Below are 16,384 nucleotides of genomic sequence, written 5' to 3'. Positions count from 1 at the left end.
ATTCTTTTATGTGCTCTGACCAGAGATCAAACCTGAGTAACCTTGGTATATTGGGACAATGTTGTAACCAAATGAACTACCAGGACAGGGACAGGACTAAAGATTTAAATATAAGACCTGAAATCATAAAACTTCTAGAAGAAAAGATAGGCAGTAAATTTTGACATAAGTCATAGTAATATCATTTTGGCTAGGTCCTCTCGAGGAAGGGGAACAACAACCATAAAAATAAGCAAATGGGACTGCATCAAACTGAAAAGCTTCTGCTTTTTAGGATACTATCAATAAAACAAAAAGACAACCTATTAAATGGCAGAATATATTTGTGCAAATGATATATCCAATAAGGGGTTAATATCCAAAATATAAAGAACTCATACAACTCAAGATAAAAAAAAAAAAAATAAACACTCCGATCAAAAAATGGGAGAGAACATGAATAGGACATTTCTCCAAGGAAGACATACAAATGGCCAACCAACATGTAAAGATGCTCAAAATCACTAATCATCAGGGAAATGCAAAGCAAAACCATAATGAAATACCAAATCACACCAGTCAGAATGGCTATTATCAAAAAAGTAAAAAAATAACAAGTGTTGGTGAGGACGTTGAGATAAGGGAATCTTTGGTGCACTGTTGGTGGGAGTGTAAACTGGTGCAACCCCTATGTGTAAAAGAGTATGGAGATTACTCAAAATCCTAAAAACAGAAATACCCACATCACCTAGAAATTCCACTTCTGGGTATTTATCTGAAAAAATTCAAAGCACTAATTTAAAAAGATAAATGCATCCTATGTTCACTGCAGCATTATTTACAATAGCCAAAATACGGAAACAACCTAGGTGTCCATGGAAAGGATTAAAAAGATGTCAAACGTATATACAATGAAATATTCAGCAATAAAAAAGAATGAAATCTTGCCATTTGAGACAAAATGGATAAACCTAGAGGTTACTATGCTAAGTGGAATTAAATCAAACAAAGTCAAATACCATATGACTTCACTTACATGGAGAATATAAAAAAAACAAATGAACAAACAAAACAAAAACAGACTCATAGAAATAAAGATCAAACTGAGGGCTGCCAGAGCTGAGGGAGGTGGGGATAGGTGAAAAAGGTGAAGGTGAATATAGTCATCAATTTTATGATAACTTTGCATAGTGATGGATAATTACTAGACTTAGTTTAGTGTGATGACATCATAAGGTATATAAATGTCAAATCACTATATTGTAGACCTGAATCTAATATACTATTGTATACCAACTATACTTAAATAAGTATAAATAAAATAAGTAAAAACAAATGTTTATGCACAGTCAAAAACTAAAAAGAAATTATATGTTGCTTATATGAGTATTGGGATTGTCAGTTATTATTTTTGTCTTAAAATTACATTTATTGTTATATTTGTGCAACAAGTAAAAAAAAAAAAATACACACACACACACACACACACACAAAAAAAAAACAACACAAGAGAATTATTCTACTTACTACACGGAGGTCTTCAATACGTTTTTCAAGAAGGACAGGTAAACCCTCTGGGAGTATAGGTATCACCTTGGGCATAACCTGAGAGACGTAGGTTGGCTGGGTGGTGTTTCCATTCTCTCCTCCTGACTCAGAGAGGGGGCTACCATCGGAAGTAGCATCCAATAATCTGTCAAAGTCAATATCATCTAGTATCTTTAGGGCACTTTCAGCTTCCTGAAACAGTTCATGTTCATTTGTGCTAACAAAAATGGGGAGGTCCGGATCAGCATTGTTCATGTTTAAGTCTGAGACATCATTTCCCAATGTTACAGCAGCGGAGGGGGGTTTATTCAAAGAGGCGGTCATTAAGTTCCCTGGGACTTTAGGGTTAGACTCCTTCTCTAATGCATCCTTCTCTTTCTGAAATTTTCGTATCATGGCAGCTAGAGAAAGAGAATCTTTGTAACGTTTCTTCTTTTTTTCAGACTTGTGTGAATTCAGAGCTACAACTCTGTGAAGAAAAAAGTAATCAGTTAGGCTATGTATGATTTTCAAAATTAAAGCCCCATGTAATTAAGCAGACACAGATTATCATTTGACAGGCAGGAAAGTAAATCTCTTATCTATAATAAGCCTATCTAATAAAAGAGTGATATGCAAATTAACCATCGCTCCGCTACACCCCACAAGCCACACCCACCAGCCAATCAGAAGCGAGTATGCAAATTAGCCCAACCAAGATGGCTGTGGCCACGGAGAGAGCAGGAGGGAGGATTGGGTTACCCCGGCGATGGAGGAAGCAAAGCTTTCCGCACACTCTGGCCGGCCCAGGCCTCCGCTTAAGGCTACAAAGTTTCCATTATAGAAGATAAATTAATCCCAACAAAAATGGCGGCAGCCACAGAGCTGGAGAGAGCAGGAGGCTAGGGTTGCCCCTGGTGATGGAGGAAGCCAAGTTTCAGCAGCCCTGACCTGCTTTGGCCTCCGCTTAAGGGTACAAAGTTTCAATTATAGAAGATACATAAATCCAAAAAAAATGGCTGCCGCCACAGAGCAAGCAGAAGGCTTGGCTCCGCTCCAGGCTACAAAGTTTCAACTGTAAAAGATAAATAAACCCCAGATACCAGGGCCTCCACTTGGGTCGCCGGGGGGCATGGCCAGCGTGCAAACCACCACAGGCCCCTCGCCCAGGCCGCCCCATGCCCCAAGGGAACCCCCACCCTGATCCGGGACACCCTTCAGGGCAAACCAGCTGGCCCCCACCCCTGCACCAGGCCTCTATCCTATCTAATCCTATCTAATGAAAGAATAATATGCAAATTGACTGTCACTTCAACACACAAGATGGCTGCCCCCATGTGGACACAAGATGGCCACCACAAGATGGCCAGCAGGGGAGGGCAGTTGGGAGGGACCAGGCCTGCAAGGGAGAGCAGTTGGGGGCGATCAAGCCTGCAGGGAAGGGCAGTTAGGGGTGACCAGGCCGGCAGAGGAGGGAAGTTGGGGGCAAACAGGCTGGCATGGGAGCAGTTAGACATCAATCAGGCTGGCAGGGGAGTGGTTAGGGGGTGATCAGGCTGGCAGGCAGAAGCGGTTAGGGGCAATCAGGAAGGCAGGCAGGTGAGCAGTTTGGAGCCAGCAGTCCTGGATTGTGAGAGGGATGTCCGACTGCCCGTTAGGGTCCCAGATTGGAGAGGGTGCAGGCTGGGCTGAGGGACAACCCCCCCCATGCACGAATTTCGTGCACCGGGCCTCTAGTAAAAGCATAATATGCTAATTAACCAGATGTCTTTCCAGATGTCCTTCAGGATGACCTTCCAGACGAAACCAGGGCTGCGAGGGAAGCCCAGGTCCCGGGAGAAGGCATCCGGGAGAAGGGAGGCCTATCTTGCACGAATTTCATGCATCGGGCCTCTAGTTAAATTATACTTTTACAATAGCATCTTCATCATCATCATCTGGATTGTTGCTTATGAAAGGTAGATAAGTATGTGAACATTTGAGTGAAGAAAATGAAAGGAATAAAGTCAACAGAAACAAAATGAAAGCAGCTTAGGTTTAATAAAGCATAGTAAGTTTAACTTACTATTCCTTTTGGACTGTTCACATTCTTTAACACATCTATAAAGTAGTTACCTACAGAATTAACCAAGTAGAGAAATGTACTTCTGCTGAAAACAGAGTTGCTTTACAACCAGAGAAACCCACATAGTACACCTTCAAACTTATATCCCAGGAAGCTGTGCTACAAACTGCCAAAGAAATACAAAATCCTCTGTATCAATCTGTGAGCCTTCATCCATCACCATGCTCTCTCTCTAGATCCTATTTGATCTGCTACGACCTTCTGGTCATTTTTTATTTTCCATTCCAGGAACAGCAGTAGTGAGGCAATCAGCTAGACAAAAATCTTTTCTAAATTCTATGGTTTATATGTTTCTACTAGTGGCCCGGTGCATGAAATCTGTGCATGGTAGGGAGGGCTCCCTTAGCCTGGCCTGCACCCTCTGCAATCTGGGACCCCATGGGGAATGTCCCTGGGAATCCAGCCTAAACGGGCAGTCAGACATTCCTCTTGCAATCCGGGACCACTGGCTCCTAACTACTCACCTGATTACCTGCCTGATTGCCCCTAACCACTCTTCCTGCTGGCCTGATCGCCCCCAACTGCCCCACCCCGCCAGCCTGATAGCCTCCAACTGCACCCCCCAGCCAGCCTGCTCACCCCCAACTGTCCCCCCTCTCGGCCTGCTCACTCCCAACTGCTGCCCCCTGCTGGCCTGCTCGCTCCCAACTGCCGCCCCCTGCCAACCTGCTTGCCCCCAACTGCCACCCCTGCCGGCCTGCTCGCCCCCAACTGCCCCCCACCGCCGGACTGCTCGCCCCCAACTGCCCCCTCCTGCTGGCCTGCTCACTCCCAACTGTCCCCCCTGCCAGCCTGTTCACCCCCAATTGCCCCCCTGCTGGCATGGTTGCCCCCAACTGCCTCCCCCCTGCCAGCCTGATCACCCCTAACCACCTCTGCCTCGGCCCCACCACCATGGCTTTGTCCGGAAGGTTTCCCGGTCTAATTAACATGTTACTCTTTTATTAGTATAGATAGATGTGTACTTATAGAACCTAAAAGATTATTAGAATCTTGAAGGTAGGCCCATGTTTCATTTACTGTTATATATACCCACAACCAGAACAGTGCCTGGTATACAAAAGGTACCTAACAAATATTTACTCAACGACTAGATCATAAATTTGAGAAAATGATCTATATATATAAAAGCCAAGCAACTGGGAACGCTGGAACAGCCAGAACGACTGGTTACTGTGATGCGCACTGTGGCTGGCCAACTGGCCTGAACATGGGGCAGCCCCTCCCCCAGGCTGGAACTGGCTGGCCAACCTCTCGCAGCCCCTCCCCCTGGATGGCCCAGCTCCCCATCTGGCCCCCCAACCCAATGGGTGTGGGGCCACCGGCCAACATCCTGCGGACCCTCCTCCCAGCCGGCCTGGCCCTGATCGGGCCCTCCCACCCCGATCAGAGTAGGGCTGGCCAGACCCCTCCCGTGCACACATTCAAGCACCGGGCCTCTAGTAAATTCAATAAAAACCATTGTGTATAGTTTTTATTCCCAAAGAAGTTTACGTATCCTATATAATAAAAGGCTAATATTCAGAATAATTGGTCGCTATGACACGCACTGACCACCAGGGGGCAGACGCTCAATGCAGGAGCTGCCCCCTGGGGGTCAGTGTGCTCCCACACGGGGAGGGCAGCTCAGGCAGAAGCCTGAGCCGGGCTCATGGCTGGCACATGCAGCGGCAGTGGCAGGAGCCTCTCCCGCCTCCGTGGCAGTGCTAAGGATGTCCAACTGCTGGCTTAGGCCCAGTCCACTAAGCCGTCAATCAGACATTCCCCCAAGGGCTCCCAGACTGCAAGAGGGCGCAGGCCAGGCTGAGGGACCCCACCTCACCCCGTCGAGTGCACAAATTTCATGCACTAGGCCTCTAGTAAACAATAATCACTTAAAACAACCTTTAGTTATATATACAGGGTGTCCCAAAAAAAAAGTATACACATTTTAACAGCTGATTTCCATTACATTTTGAAAATGAAATGTATTTTAATAAACATTGTGTTTATAATTATTCAAAGTGTGCATTATGTTTTTTTGGGACATTCTACTGGGAATCAAGCCCACAACCCAGGCATGTGCCCTGACCAGAAACTGAACCTGCAACCTTTCAGTGCAGAGGACAATGCCTAATCAATTGAGTCACAGCAGCCAGGGCTTAACAACTTCTTACTAACTCAAATGTCACTATAATCTCATACTAAGGAGGGTATAAATACCTTCCTACCTCAAATTTTTGGATATCTATAGTCCAAAATTCAGATGTACCTGCCCTGGTAAGGAGGGGAGAAATATCTAGCCTCTCACAAGTTTCTGTACCTTAGTATTTTTTAAAAATATTTTATTGATTTTAGAGAGGAAGGGAGAGTGAGAGAGAGATAGAAACACCAATGATGAGAGAGAATCATTGATCGGCTGCCTCCTGCATGCCCCCTACTGGGGATCGAGCCCGCAACCCAGGCATGTGACCTTGGCCGGAATTGAACCTGGGACCCTTCAGTCCGTAGGCCGATGCTCTATCCATTGAGCCAAACCAGCTAGGGCTGTACCTTAGTATTTTAGAAAGCCATAGAGAGATAGGGGCAATTAGTAATTTTATGATTACACTAGAGGCCCGATGCACAAAATTCGGGCAAGAGTAGGCCGTCCTTCCCCCTGCTGCCAGCACCGGCTTCCCTCTGGCACCCCGGACCTGGGCTTTCCTTCGGCCTCGGGCAGGCACCTGGGATTCCCTCACAGCCCCGGCTTTGTCCGGAAGGTCATCCAGGACATTCGGTCTAATTAGCATATTAAGCTTTTATTATTATAGATAGTACAAACATTTTTTTCTTATGACTGATGGTTTCTGCGAAATTCTAACTTGGTTTTTAGAGGCAACATCATTAGCTAAAGTCACAAGCGTTAAGGATAGGTAAATAAATGATTATTTTATATTAACACAATATAACTCATTTACATATAGACTACTGCCAATCCTCAATCTCCCGATAGCTAAGTTTAGTTTTAGTACAAAAAGATTAAAATCATTTGTTCAACGTTTATACGATCTTTTCAAACTGGTTCTTATTGGTAAAATGCTGTAATAAGCAAAATACTTAATGAACCAATTTCTAAATCTGATCTAATACACTGTGAGGCTCTAAGGCACGGGTGAGGAACCTTTTTTCTGCCAAGGGCCATTTAGATATTTATAACATTATTTGTGGGCCATACAAAATTATCAACTTAAAAATTAGCCTGCTATTACATAAAATAAAGTTTTCAACCCTTTATACAAATCCCCTAAAAAAAATTAGTCTACTATATTTGGTCAAACATTTTATTAACTCACCCAGAATGCCTAGGCAGGGCCAGACTAAATGATTTCCAGGGTCTTAAACGGCCTGCAGGCTGGACGTTCCCCACCCCTGCTCTAAGATGACCAATGACCTATTAACTTCTACTTACTAATAAATACAATATTATCAAAATGTAAGTTAATAGGTCATTGGTATTCATAAATACTGTATTAAATTAGACCCAGCTGAGCTACATTATTTAATGCTAAATATATTTTTCTAAAAGGAGAACTAGTCACACTGTGACAACAGTTCTCTTACGTTTAATTTCACATACCCCAGTTGTTTGGGTACTTTTTTCCTTGGCTTCTTATCCTTTTCCCCTTCCTCTTTCCGCTTCCGCTTCTTCATCTCAATACCATCTTCTTTTATTTTAGGAATCTGCAAAATGATAAAAGAATGCACCACTTATCTAAGTATCAACGCTTTTCTCTGATGCTAGTAATTCAGCACCAAGGGCAGTGTTTTTTCTCAAATTTCAGTTTGCATTAATTTTTGAAAATGCAGATTTTGCCCGGCCGGCATGGCTCAGTAGTTGAGCATCGACCTGTGCGACGCCCTGGTTTGATTCCTGGTCAGGGCACATGCCCGAGTTTCAGCTCGATTCCTAGAAGGGGGTGTGCAGGAGGCAACCCATCAATGAATCTCTCTCATCACTGATGTTTTCTATTTCTCTCTCTCCCTCTCCCTCCGCTCTGAAATCAATAAAAACATATAAAAAAGAAAATGCAGATTCTTGGGGTCCATGAGCACTCCCAGCCCAGTTTTGATTCAGTTATTTGTGATAGGTCCTTATAATCTTATTTTTAACAAACATTTTGGTGATTTTGGTACATCTTTGCCACACTTCAAAGAACACATATCTAAGAACACTCTCTCCATTTCCCAAATACAATATATATATTCTATAGAATTTGCTTTACAAATTATATCTTAGAAAAAGTAATGGTTATTAATAGTCATTTCTATACCAAGATTTAACATATATCCTGGAAATTTAACCATATCCCAGAAACAGATTATTAGACAACATATGTAGAGAGAAATTTTTAAAATATAGTTCTGTGATATAAATATCACTTCCCCATATTTACATAATTTTACTTTAAAGCATGTAATTAACTATGGATTCATTAAAGAATGGTTAGCAATTTACTTTCCCTTCTAGTCACAGTGTAAAGCACAAGTAAAAGTCAAAAAGCATGTTATTCATTGAATGCTATCATTACTGTTGCAATTTCGAATAAACTCACTTTGGATGGTTTGTGCTTTTGGTCATCTGCAATATCTTCTTCTTCAGTATCTGAAGCTTGGCGAAACTGTAGAGTGCCAGTGTTGATATAAAATCCTCCATATTTTGTTGTTAGAGAAGCAGGAACTAATTCATCATACTAGATTAAGAAAAAAAAGTTTCATATATATCCTATTATCTTTAATTCTATAAATATGCCAAATAAATTCAATCACCAGGTCAGCATCTTCTGTAAATCCTAATTGCAAATCTAACAGTAGTGAGTATGTTTCTGGAATAAGTTTAGAAAAAGTTAGTATCTAGAATAAAAATAAGCTCTAATCATTCAGCATTTATTAGATAGGCACATCTGGAACAATGGAACAAATTCTAAATATATCATCTACTAAGAAAAATTTAAGGATCACTGCTACTATTTTTAGTGACAATGATTCTGATTAGAAATTCAAACAAGTTAAAACAGATGACTAAAAGTCCAGGCAGCCCTAGCTGGTTTGTCTCAGTGGATGGTGCGTTGGTGTGCGGACCAAAGGGTCCCTGGTTCGATTCCGGTCAAGGGCACGTACCTTGGATGCAGGACCCTCCTTGGCCAAGGCCCTGGTTGGGTCTCTTGCAGGAGGCAACCAATCAATGTGTTCCCCTCACATCGATATTTCTGTCTGTCTTACCCTCTCTCTAAAAATCAATGGGAAAATATCCTAGAGTGAGGATTTCTAAATAAATAATTAATAATAAATGTCCGGACAAATAATAAATTTCATTTCCTACTCTATCAGTATATAATTTTATTCATAAGGAGATTATAAAAAATAAGGTTAATGAGGAAAACCACTATAAATGCATAAAATGTTTAAGAAAAGAAAAAAAGTAACAAAGTTATTTCTTTTGTCTTAGCTCTAAGTTTCTAAGTGGAGAAAAAATTTTAAACGTTCAGAAGGAAAACAGCATGTACATATTTTAAAGGGAAGCAGAAAAGGAACTGCCACGTTCAATAAGCACACACTGGGGCCTAATGATTAGCTAGGCACTTTGCTTGGAGCAAGAGACTCAAATTGCCTAAATCAGACTGAATGTCTGACTTAGAATATCCTTAAAGCTGATGTCCACTAAATCTGGATTTTAAAGCTTATCATACCTCACTTATGAAGATGGACAAAGTGCAACTATTAAATGGCCAATCTTAACCAAATGAAGGCATTTGTAGCAGGAGAGAAAAATGAAACTACTTATCTAACAGAAACATGATATCTGCTACCTGGAGTCTCCAGAACTCTATTTAAGGGTTCTTATTATATAACTAGTCTTTAAGGAAGTCAGATTTTTAAAGAAAGTTCTTTGCCATTGGCAAGAAATCTATACAATATACTAGTTGCTATAAGAATATTAAGGTTAAGTACAAAAGTTCTGATTTTAACAGATATCCTTTTAAATTATATGAAAAATGGAAAAGAAAAAAAATCTGGTTTAATCATCTAGAATCAAAAAAAGAAATGAAGTGAGAAAAGAAAAAAAAAAATCCATGAAGAGTTTTCTTGTTGCTCCACTCCATGGGCCACATAAAGATCTACAGGTAAGACTTTCAGAAGGGGTCCAGTACTATCTACAAGTAAAGGAGTGATGGAAGGAGTAAAGGATTAGAAGTGAAAAGACTTTTATTTCGTATTTACTTTGAAAATGTGTAATTTAGATAAGATAAATACACCTGTCCTTCTGCTTATATATCCTTGTACACTGCTTTATAATGTACAATTCTTTTTCTTTCTTTTTTTTTTTTTTTTTTTGGAGGGGCATTTTTATTTATTTTTTAAATAAATCTTTATTGTTCAGATTATTAAAGTTGTTCCTCTTTCCCCCCACACCCCCCATACCTCCCCTCCACCCGGTTCCCATCCCAACCCATGCCCTTACCACCCCCCACTGTCCTCGTCCATAGGTGTAAGATTTTTGTCCAATCTCTTCCTGCACCCCAACACCCCCTTCCCCCCCGAGAATTGTCAGTCCACTCCCTTTCTATGCCCCTGATTTTATTATATTCACCAGTTTATTCTGTTCATCAGATTTTTTATTCACTTGATTTTTATATTCACTTGTTGAGAGACATGTATTTGTTGTTCATAATTTTTATCTTTACCTTTTTCTTCTTCTTCTTCCTCTTCTTAAAGAATACCTTTCAGCATTTCATATAATACTGGTTTGCTGGTGATGAACTCCTTTAGCTTTTTCTTATCTGTGAAGCTCTTTATCTGCCCTTCCATTCTGAATGATAGCTTTGCTGGGTAGAGTAATCTTGGTTGTAGGTTCTTGCTATTCATCACATTGAATATTTCTTGCCACTCCCGTCTGGCCTGCATGATTTCTGTTGAGAAATCAGCTGACAATCGTATGGGTGCTCCCTTGTAGGTAACTAACTGTTTTTCTCTTGCTGCTTTTAATATTCTTTGTCTTTTGCGCTTGGCATTTTAATTATGATGTATCTTGGTATGGTCCTCTTTAGATTCCTTTTGTTTGGGGTTCTGTGCGCTTCCTGGACTTGTAAGTCTATTTCTTTCACCAGGTGGGGGAAGTTTTCGGTCATTATTTCTTCAAATAGGTTTTCAGTATCTTGCTCTCTCTCTTCTTCTGGCACCCCCATAATTCGGATGTTGGTACGCTTGAAGTTGTCCCAGAGGCTCCTTATACGATCTTCATATTTTTGGATTTTTTTTTTTTTTACTTTTCCCGTTGGGTGTTTTTTGCTTCTTTGTATTTCAAATCTTTGACTTGATTCTTGTGATCCTCTTGTCTGCTGTTGGATCTCTGTGTATTATTTTTTATTTCAGTCATTGTATGCTTAATTTCCATTTGGTCCTTTTTCACATCCTCGAGGGTCTCGCTAAATTTATTGGCCTTTTCTAGAAAATTCTTGAAAAACCTTATAACCGTGGTTTTGAACTCTATATCCAGTTGTTTGCTTTCCTCCATTTCTTTCATTTGTGACCTGTTTCTTTGTCTCCGCATTTTGACTGTTTCCCTGAGTTCACATAGTGTCTTTGTGTTAGGTGTCCTATAGGGCCCAGTGGCTCAGCCTCCCAGTTGCCTAAGGTGAACACTCTTGGTGCACTCCTTTGTGGGCTGTGTGCACAGTCTTGTTGTAGTTAAGCTTTGATTGCTGTTAGTATCACTGGGAGGAATTGACCTCCAGGCCAATTGGCTGTGAGGATCAGCTGTGTCTACGCTGGGAGAACTTGTGCTGGAGACACCCTTATGAGACAAGACTTGCAAAAGCCTCTGTGCTCAGCTTGGATGGGGCGGAGTTTCAGGGCGGAGCAGACAGCATTGGCTTCCCGTCAGCCCTGCCCTAAGAGACCCCTGGGTCTCAGTGTCCCTCGGTAATTGCTGCAAACACCTGAGAAAAAGCCGCCCTTGAGTTTTGCCCGCTGCCAGACAGTCCAGTTTCTCCCCAAATGAGTCTTGGGTCCCCAGAGTCTCTCCCGGAACTGGAGTTCAGTGCAGTCGGGAGCTTTTGTCTCCCTCCCGCTTGAGAAAGCCAGCCGCGCACTCAGTTGCCAGTCCTCTCTGTACGCGCATCTCCGTACCTCTGCCTTTTGCAGCTCCTCTGAGTTTCAGTGTGCTTTTCTCTTTCCTTCTAGTTGTAGAATTTCCAATCTGCCAGACTTCCTGTGGTCCTGGATGATGTCCGTTTTGTCTTTTAGTTGCAGTTTTGAAATTGTTGTGCGAGGCAGTAGTTTAGGTGTTTACCTATGCCACCATCTTGGTTTCCTCTGACAATTCTTTTTCTTATACATTGTTTCACTTGGTCTTTCTGACACCCTTGTGAGGTAAGGAAGGCAAATATTTTTCCATTTGAAAACCAGATTCAGAGCAGTCAAGAACCTTGCCAGAGTAATTTTATTAGCTTATGGCAGAGTTACTGGTTGACTCCCCACCCATCCACTACCCCAAGTGGCTTCTCACCTGGGAAATACCCTCATCACTAGGTGTTCGAGCAGGTGGATGTGCTTAACATGTGTCTTCCGCAGTATTCTGCTGAGCTTTCCCTACCAGAGCACTCTTCAGGAGAGCAAATTCTCTATGCAAATGTCATTTATTCTTTCAGGTAGAATGTGTTAAGATCCAATGGAGCACTGCACTTGAGAATCAGAAGGCTTGGATTCAAATCCTTAGCCACTGATTAGTTACTGTGACCCAGAGCAAATCACTTAACATCAATATTTTGGAATTGTAACACAAGAGGAAAGTTCTAGTGAAATTAAAAAGACAACCTAAATAAAAGTGTTACTCATGTCTCGTATTATTATTTATTAATAATAAAAAAAATTTTTTTTCAGTCTTTTAAAAATTTGGAAGCATTTAAGTGTGAGACTAAAAATATCTTCAATGTCATTTATTTTCATGTATTTATAGCAATAAGTACACGATTCTGAAAATTAATTATAACAGATTATTTTCACTCTCTATGAAATAATATAAGAACAGTAAAAGCTTACTGGCAACATAATCAATAATAAGAACAGCGAATCATTTATTTGGATCACACTGTTTTATGTTTGAATTATCTCATCGAAAGAACCAAATAATCTGTTAAACACAACCATATATAATTATTTGTTTGTCATTAAACAACCTGAACTTTGAGTTTGATTCCGTGTTATAAAACAATGACGTGCCTTATCCTATAATGTAAGTAATTATATAACTTTTATACAACTTATACCTACAAAATTTTTCCTTATTTATTAAAGCTGTAGCTTTCAAATTTTCTTTACCACAACCAGGTGAAAAATACATTACACAACAACATCAAAATCCAGTGCACATGAACACACACATGCACATAAACAAAATCACAGAGCCTATCAGTGGTTTACTATGACAGCTCCTACTATTTTCTATCTCACTTCCTTTAAAAATGCTGGCCACTCTCTAAATTTATATATAATCCAATTATGGACTGCAAAAGTCAGTTTGCAAAACACTTTATTTGAAAATTCTGAATACTACAGAAGAAAATATTGAAAATGCTATTTATGAAAGGCAAAACTATGGAGACAGTAAAATGATTAGTGGTTGCCAGGGCATAGGGAGGAGCAAATAGGCAGGGCAGAGATTTCTTAGGGCAGTGAAACTATTCTGTATGGTACTATAATCGTCATTACACATTTGTCAAAACCCACAGAATGTGCAACACCAAGAGTGAACCCTAAAGTAAACTATGGACTTTGCGTGATGATGTGTCAATGTAGGTTTCTTGTAACTAATGTACCACTCTAGTGGGGGAGTGCTGATAATGGGGGAGGCTGTATATGTGTGAGGACAGGGAATACATGGAAATCTCTGTACCTTCTGCTCTATTTTGCTATGAACTTAAAATTCCTCTTAAATTAAGTTTATTAATTTTTAAAAATGCTTTTTATATAAGCCGTGGTACATGAAATGTCCATTTATATATGTCTAAGTTCCTTTATGGGTTATTTTAAATTCAAAGTCTATTTTACATATAATGTTGGCTTTAAAGCTTTTTACATGCTTTACGCTTTTCAGCATGTCATTATCTTATTGGAGTCTCAGAGTAATTCTGCTGGACAAGCCAATCATAGCAAAGTGGATGATGCTGAAAGACCTGCTCTGGGTCTATGGCAAATTAGAAACTGAGTCAGGTCTAGAATATAGGACTTTTGACTTGAGTTCCAAATCAAGGTCAAGACTCTTGACAATATGCCATGGCCTAACCTACTCACTGACAACTTCTATTCTAAAGGGTACAGTCAGTATTTTACTTCTATAAGCCAGGATGCCTGGTAGGGTTAACCAGTTTATGTCAGAACACCAAAGTAACTTAGAAGTATGACAGGGTCTCCAGTATGTCTCATGCTGGAAGCCCATCCTATCACTCTCCTACCACATCATATGCCTTGTCATCATCTATGCAACCAAGCACTGTCATAACAGGAAAAAGACATATTAATTTGTGGGTAGTATAATAATCACTTCAGTGTCACTTTCTATATATCCTACATAATCACTGTGCACTGAAAAGAATATCATAACAATATTTAGACTACACTAGTACTCTGAGAAGAATGTAAGAACATATACCTTACCTACCCAAAACATGACATACCCTCCTTCATTTGCTATGGGATCAATGGACTGCCATAGGCTTTAAATGCTCTCTTAAATCCCCTTCCTTTTATAAGAGAAAGAGGATTCCAGGAGAAAAGGCATAGGGCTTGATCAAAACAGGCTGGTAAAAGGCTGGCATTAAATTACCGCCATTGTAGTAAGTCTTGGCAGCAATAAAAAAATCGAAATCAAGTAAATTTTAAAGATGTCTCCAGATTAACTTTAACCCAGTAGCTCCAATTCTCAAGATCACATGATTCTTATATGGAAGTCATTTGAAAACACACCTGGCCCAAGTTTGGGAATATCAATAAAAATTCAAGATGTAAATACCCTTTAATCAATAAATTCCACTGCTAGAAATTTATCCTACACATATATTTGCACTCTATAATTATCTTACACACATATTTAATCAAGTACACAAAGTGTACACAGACGCTCAATTATTTGTAGGTACATAAAACTAGAAACAATTTAAAAGTATATCAAAAGGGGATTAGTTTGTAAAAACATTCACTGAACTATTTTACTTACTTTACCTTACCCTTGACTTCTACTATTCCCAACAAGTAATTACTGCTATATTAAAGATGCATTACTCACAGCCTCTGAGTTATCAATAAATGGATCTGTCTCATCATAGCCAAAGCCTATATCAATTAAATCTTGTAGCCGATCCTTCCGGTGTTTACGGGGTTTCCCACCCTGCAAAGAACAAATACGTTAGAATGATTCAGTACTCATGCTATTTCCATAAAGTTGAAAAATACATGTTGGAAGAATCCCAAATAATTTCTGTAGGCTATCTCCCCTCCAGGAGGTTGAATTTAAGTCCTCTGATGTCTTGAATGTAAGTTGTGCTTAGGGACTTGCTCCCAAGGAGCAGAGTATGAAAAAGAGCAGCCAAAGGAACCTTACAGTAAATAACCTGCCACCATTACCTCAGCCAGGTGATCAAGGTCAACATCAACAATGGTAAGTCATGTTGATAGTATATACCCTTGACATCATGTGATAAAAATGACACTTTACCTTTGTGCTCTTTCTTTCAAAAGCCTATAATCCCAGTTATAGATTAACAATGAGAAAAGCATCCTAACAAACTAAACCATGAGAAAAACATCAAATAAACTAATTTAAGAAATATTCTAGCCAAAACCGGTGTGGCTCAGTGGAAAGAGCGTCGGCCTGCGGACTGAAGGGTCCCGGGTTCGATTCCGGTCAAGGGCATGTACCTTGGTTGCGGGCACATCCCCAGTAGGAGGTGTGCAGGAGGCAGCTGGTCGATGTTTCTCTCTCATCGATGTTTCTAGCTCTCTATCCCTCTCCCTTCCTCTCTGTAAAATATCAATAAAATATATATTTAAAAAAAAAAAAAAAAAAAAAAAAAAGAAATATTCTATAAATAACTGACTAGTATTCCTCAAAGTTGTCAAGATTATAAAAAACAAGGAAAGTCCTATCTGGTTTGGCTCAGTGGATAGAGCATTGGCCTGTGGACTGAAGGGTCCCAGGTTCGATTCCCAGTCAGGGCACACACCCGGGTTGCGGGTGATTCCCAGGATGGAGCGTGCAGGAGGCAGCCGATCCATGATTCTCTCTCATCATTGATGTTTCTATCTCTCTCTCCCTCTCCCTTCCTCTCTGAAATCAATAATAAAAAAACCCACAAGGAAAATATGAAAAACTGTCACAGTCTAGATGAGCCTCAAGAGACAATGACTAAGTGTGCTGCTGTACACTGGATGGTATCCAAAAAAACTAAAAAGAACATTAGTGGGTGAGGACTATATAGGAATCTTTTGTATTAGCTTTGCAACTTTCCAATAAACAAAACTATTCTTATTTTTAAAACTGCCATAGAATTATACACATAGACATACAAGAAAATAAAAAAATGAGTGCATGCAAAAACTGGTGAAATTTGAATAAGGTCTGTACTACAGTTAATTGTATTGTGCCAGTGTCAATTTCCTAGTTTTGATAACTCTACTTACATAAAAGATATTACTACTGGGAGAAACTGGATAATGGGTATAAGGGACTTCTCTGCA

The 16,384-nt window shown here is 40.2% G+C and overlaps 1 protein-coding gene across 1 annotated transcript in view; it reads right to left on the bottom strand.

Annotated features, from left to right (window-relative positions):
* The window catches only part of UBN2 (ubinuclein 2), a 97,496-nt gene that overhangs the window by 57,053 nt on the left and 24,059 nt on the right, over positions 1–16,384 (bottom strand). Inside the window, exons 3-6 of the mRNA XM_080665259.1 lie at positions 14,934–15,035; positions 8,206–8,343; positions 7,230–7,333; positions 1,507–1,996 (exon numbers count right to left, since the gene is read on the bottom strand). Coding sequence (XP_080521385.1) covers positions 1,507–1,996; positions 7,230–7,333; positions 8,206–8,343; positions 14,934–15,035 — 834 coding nt within the window. The remainder of the gene's footprint in view (positions 1–1,506; positions 1,997–7,229; positions 7,334–8,205; positions 8,344–14,933; positions 15,036–16,384) is intronic.

Source organism: Plecotus auritus (genome assembly GCF_963455305.1).
Source record: "Plecotus auritus genome assembly, chromosome: 4".
Taxonomy (NCBI): Eukaryota; Metazoa; Chordata; class Mammalia; order Chiroptera; family Vespertilionidae; genus Plecotus; species Plecotus auritus.
The sequence above is the reverse complement of the archived record's forward strand: the minus strand, read 5'-3'. Positions and strand labels throughout refer to the sequence as shown.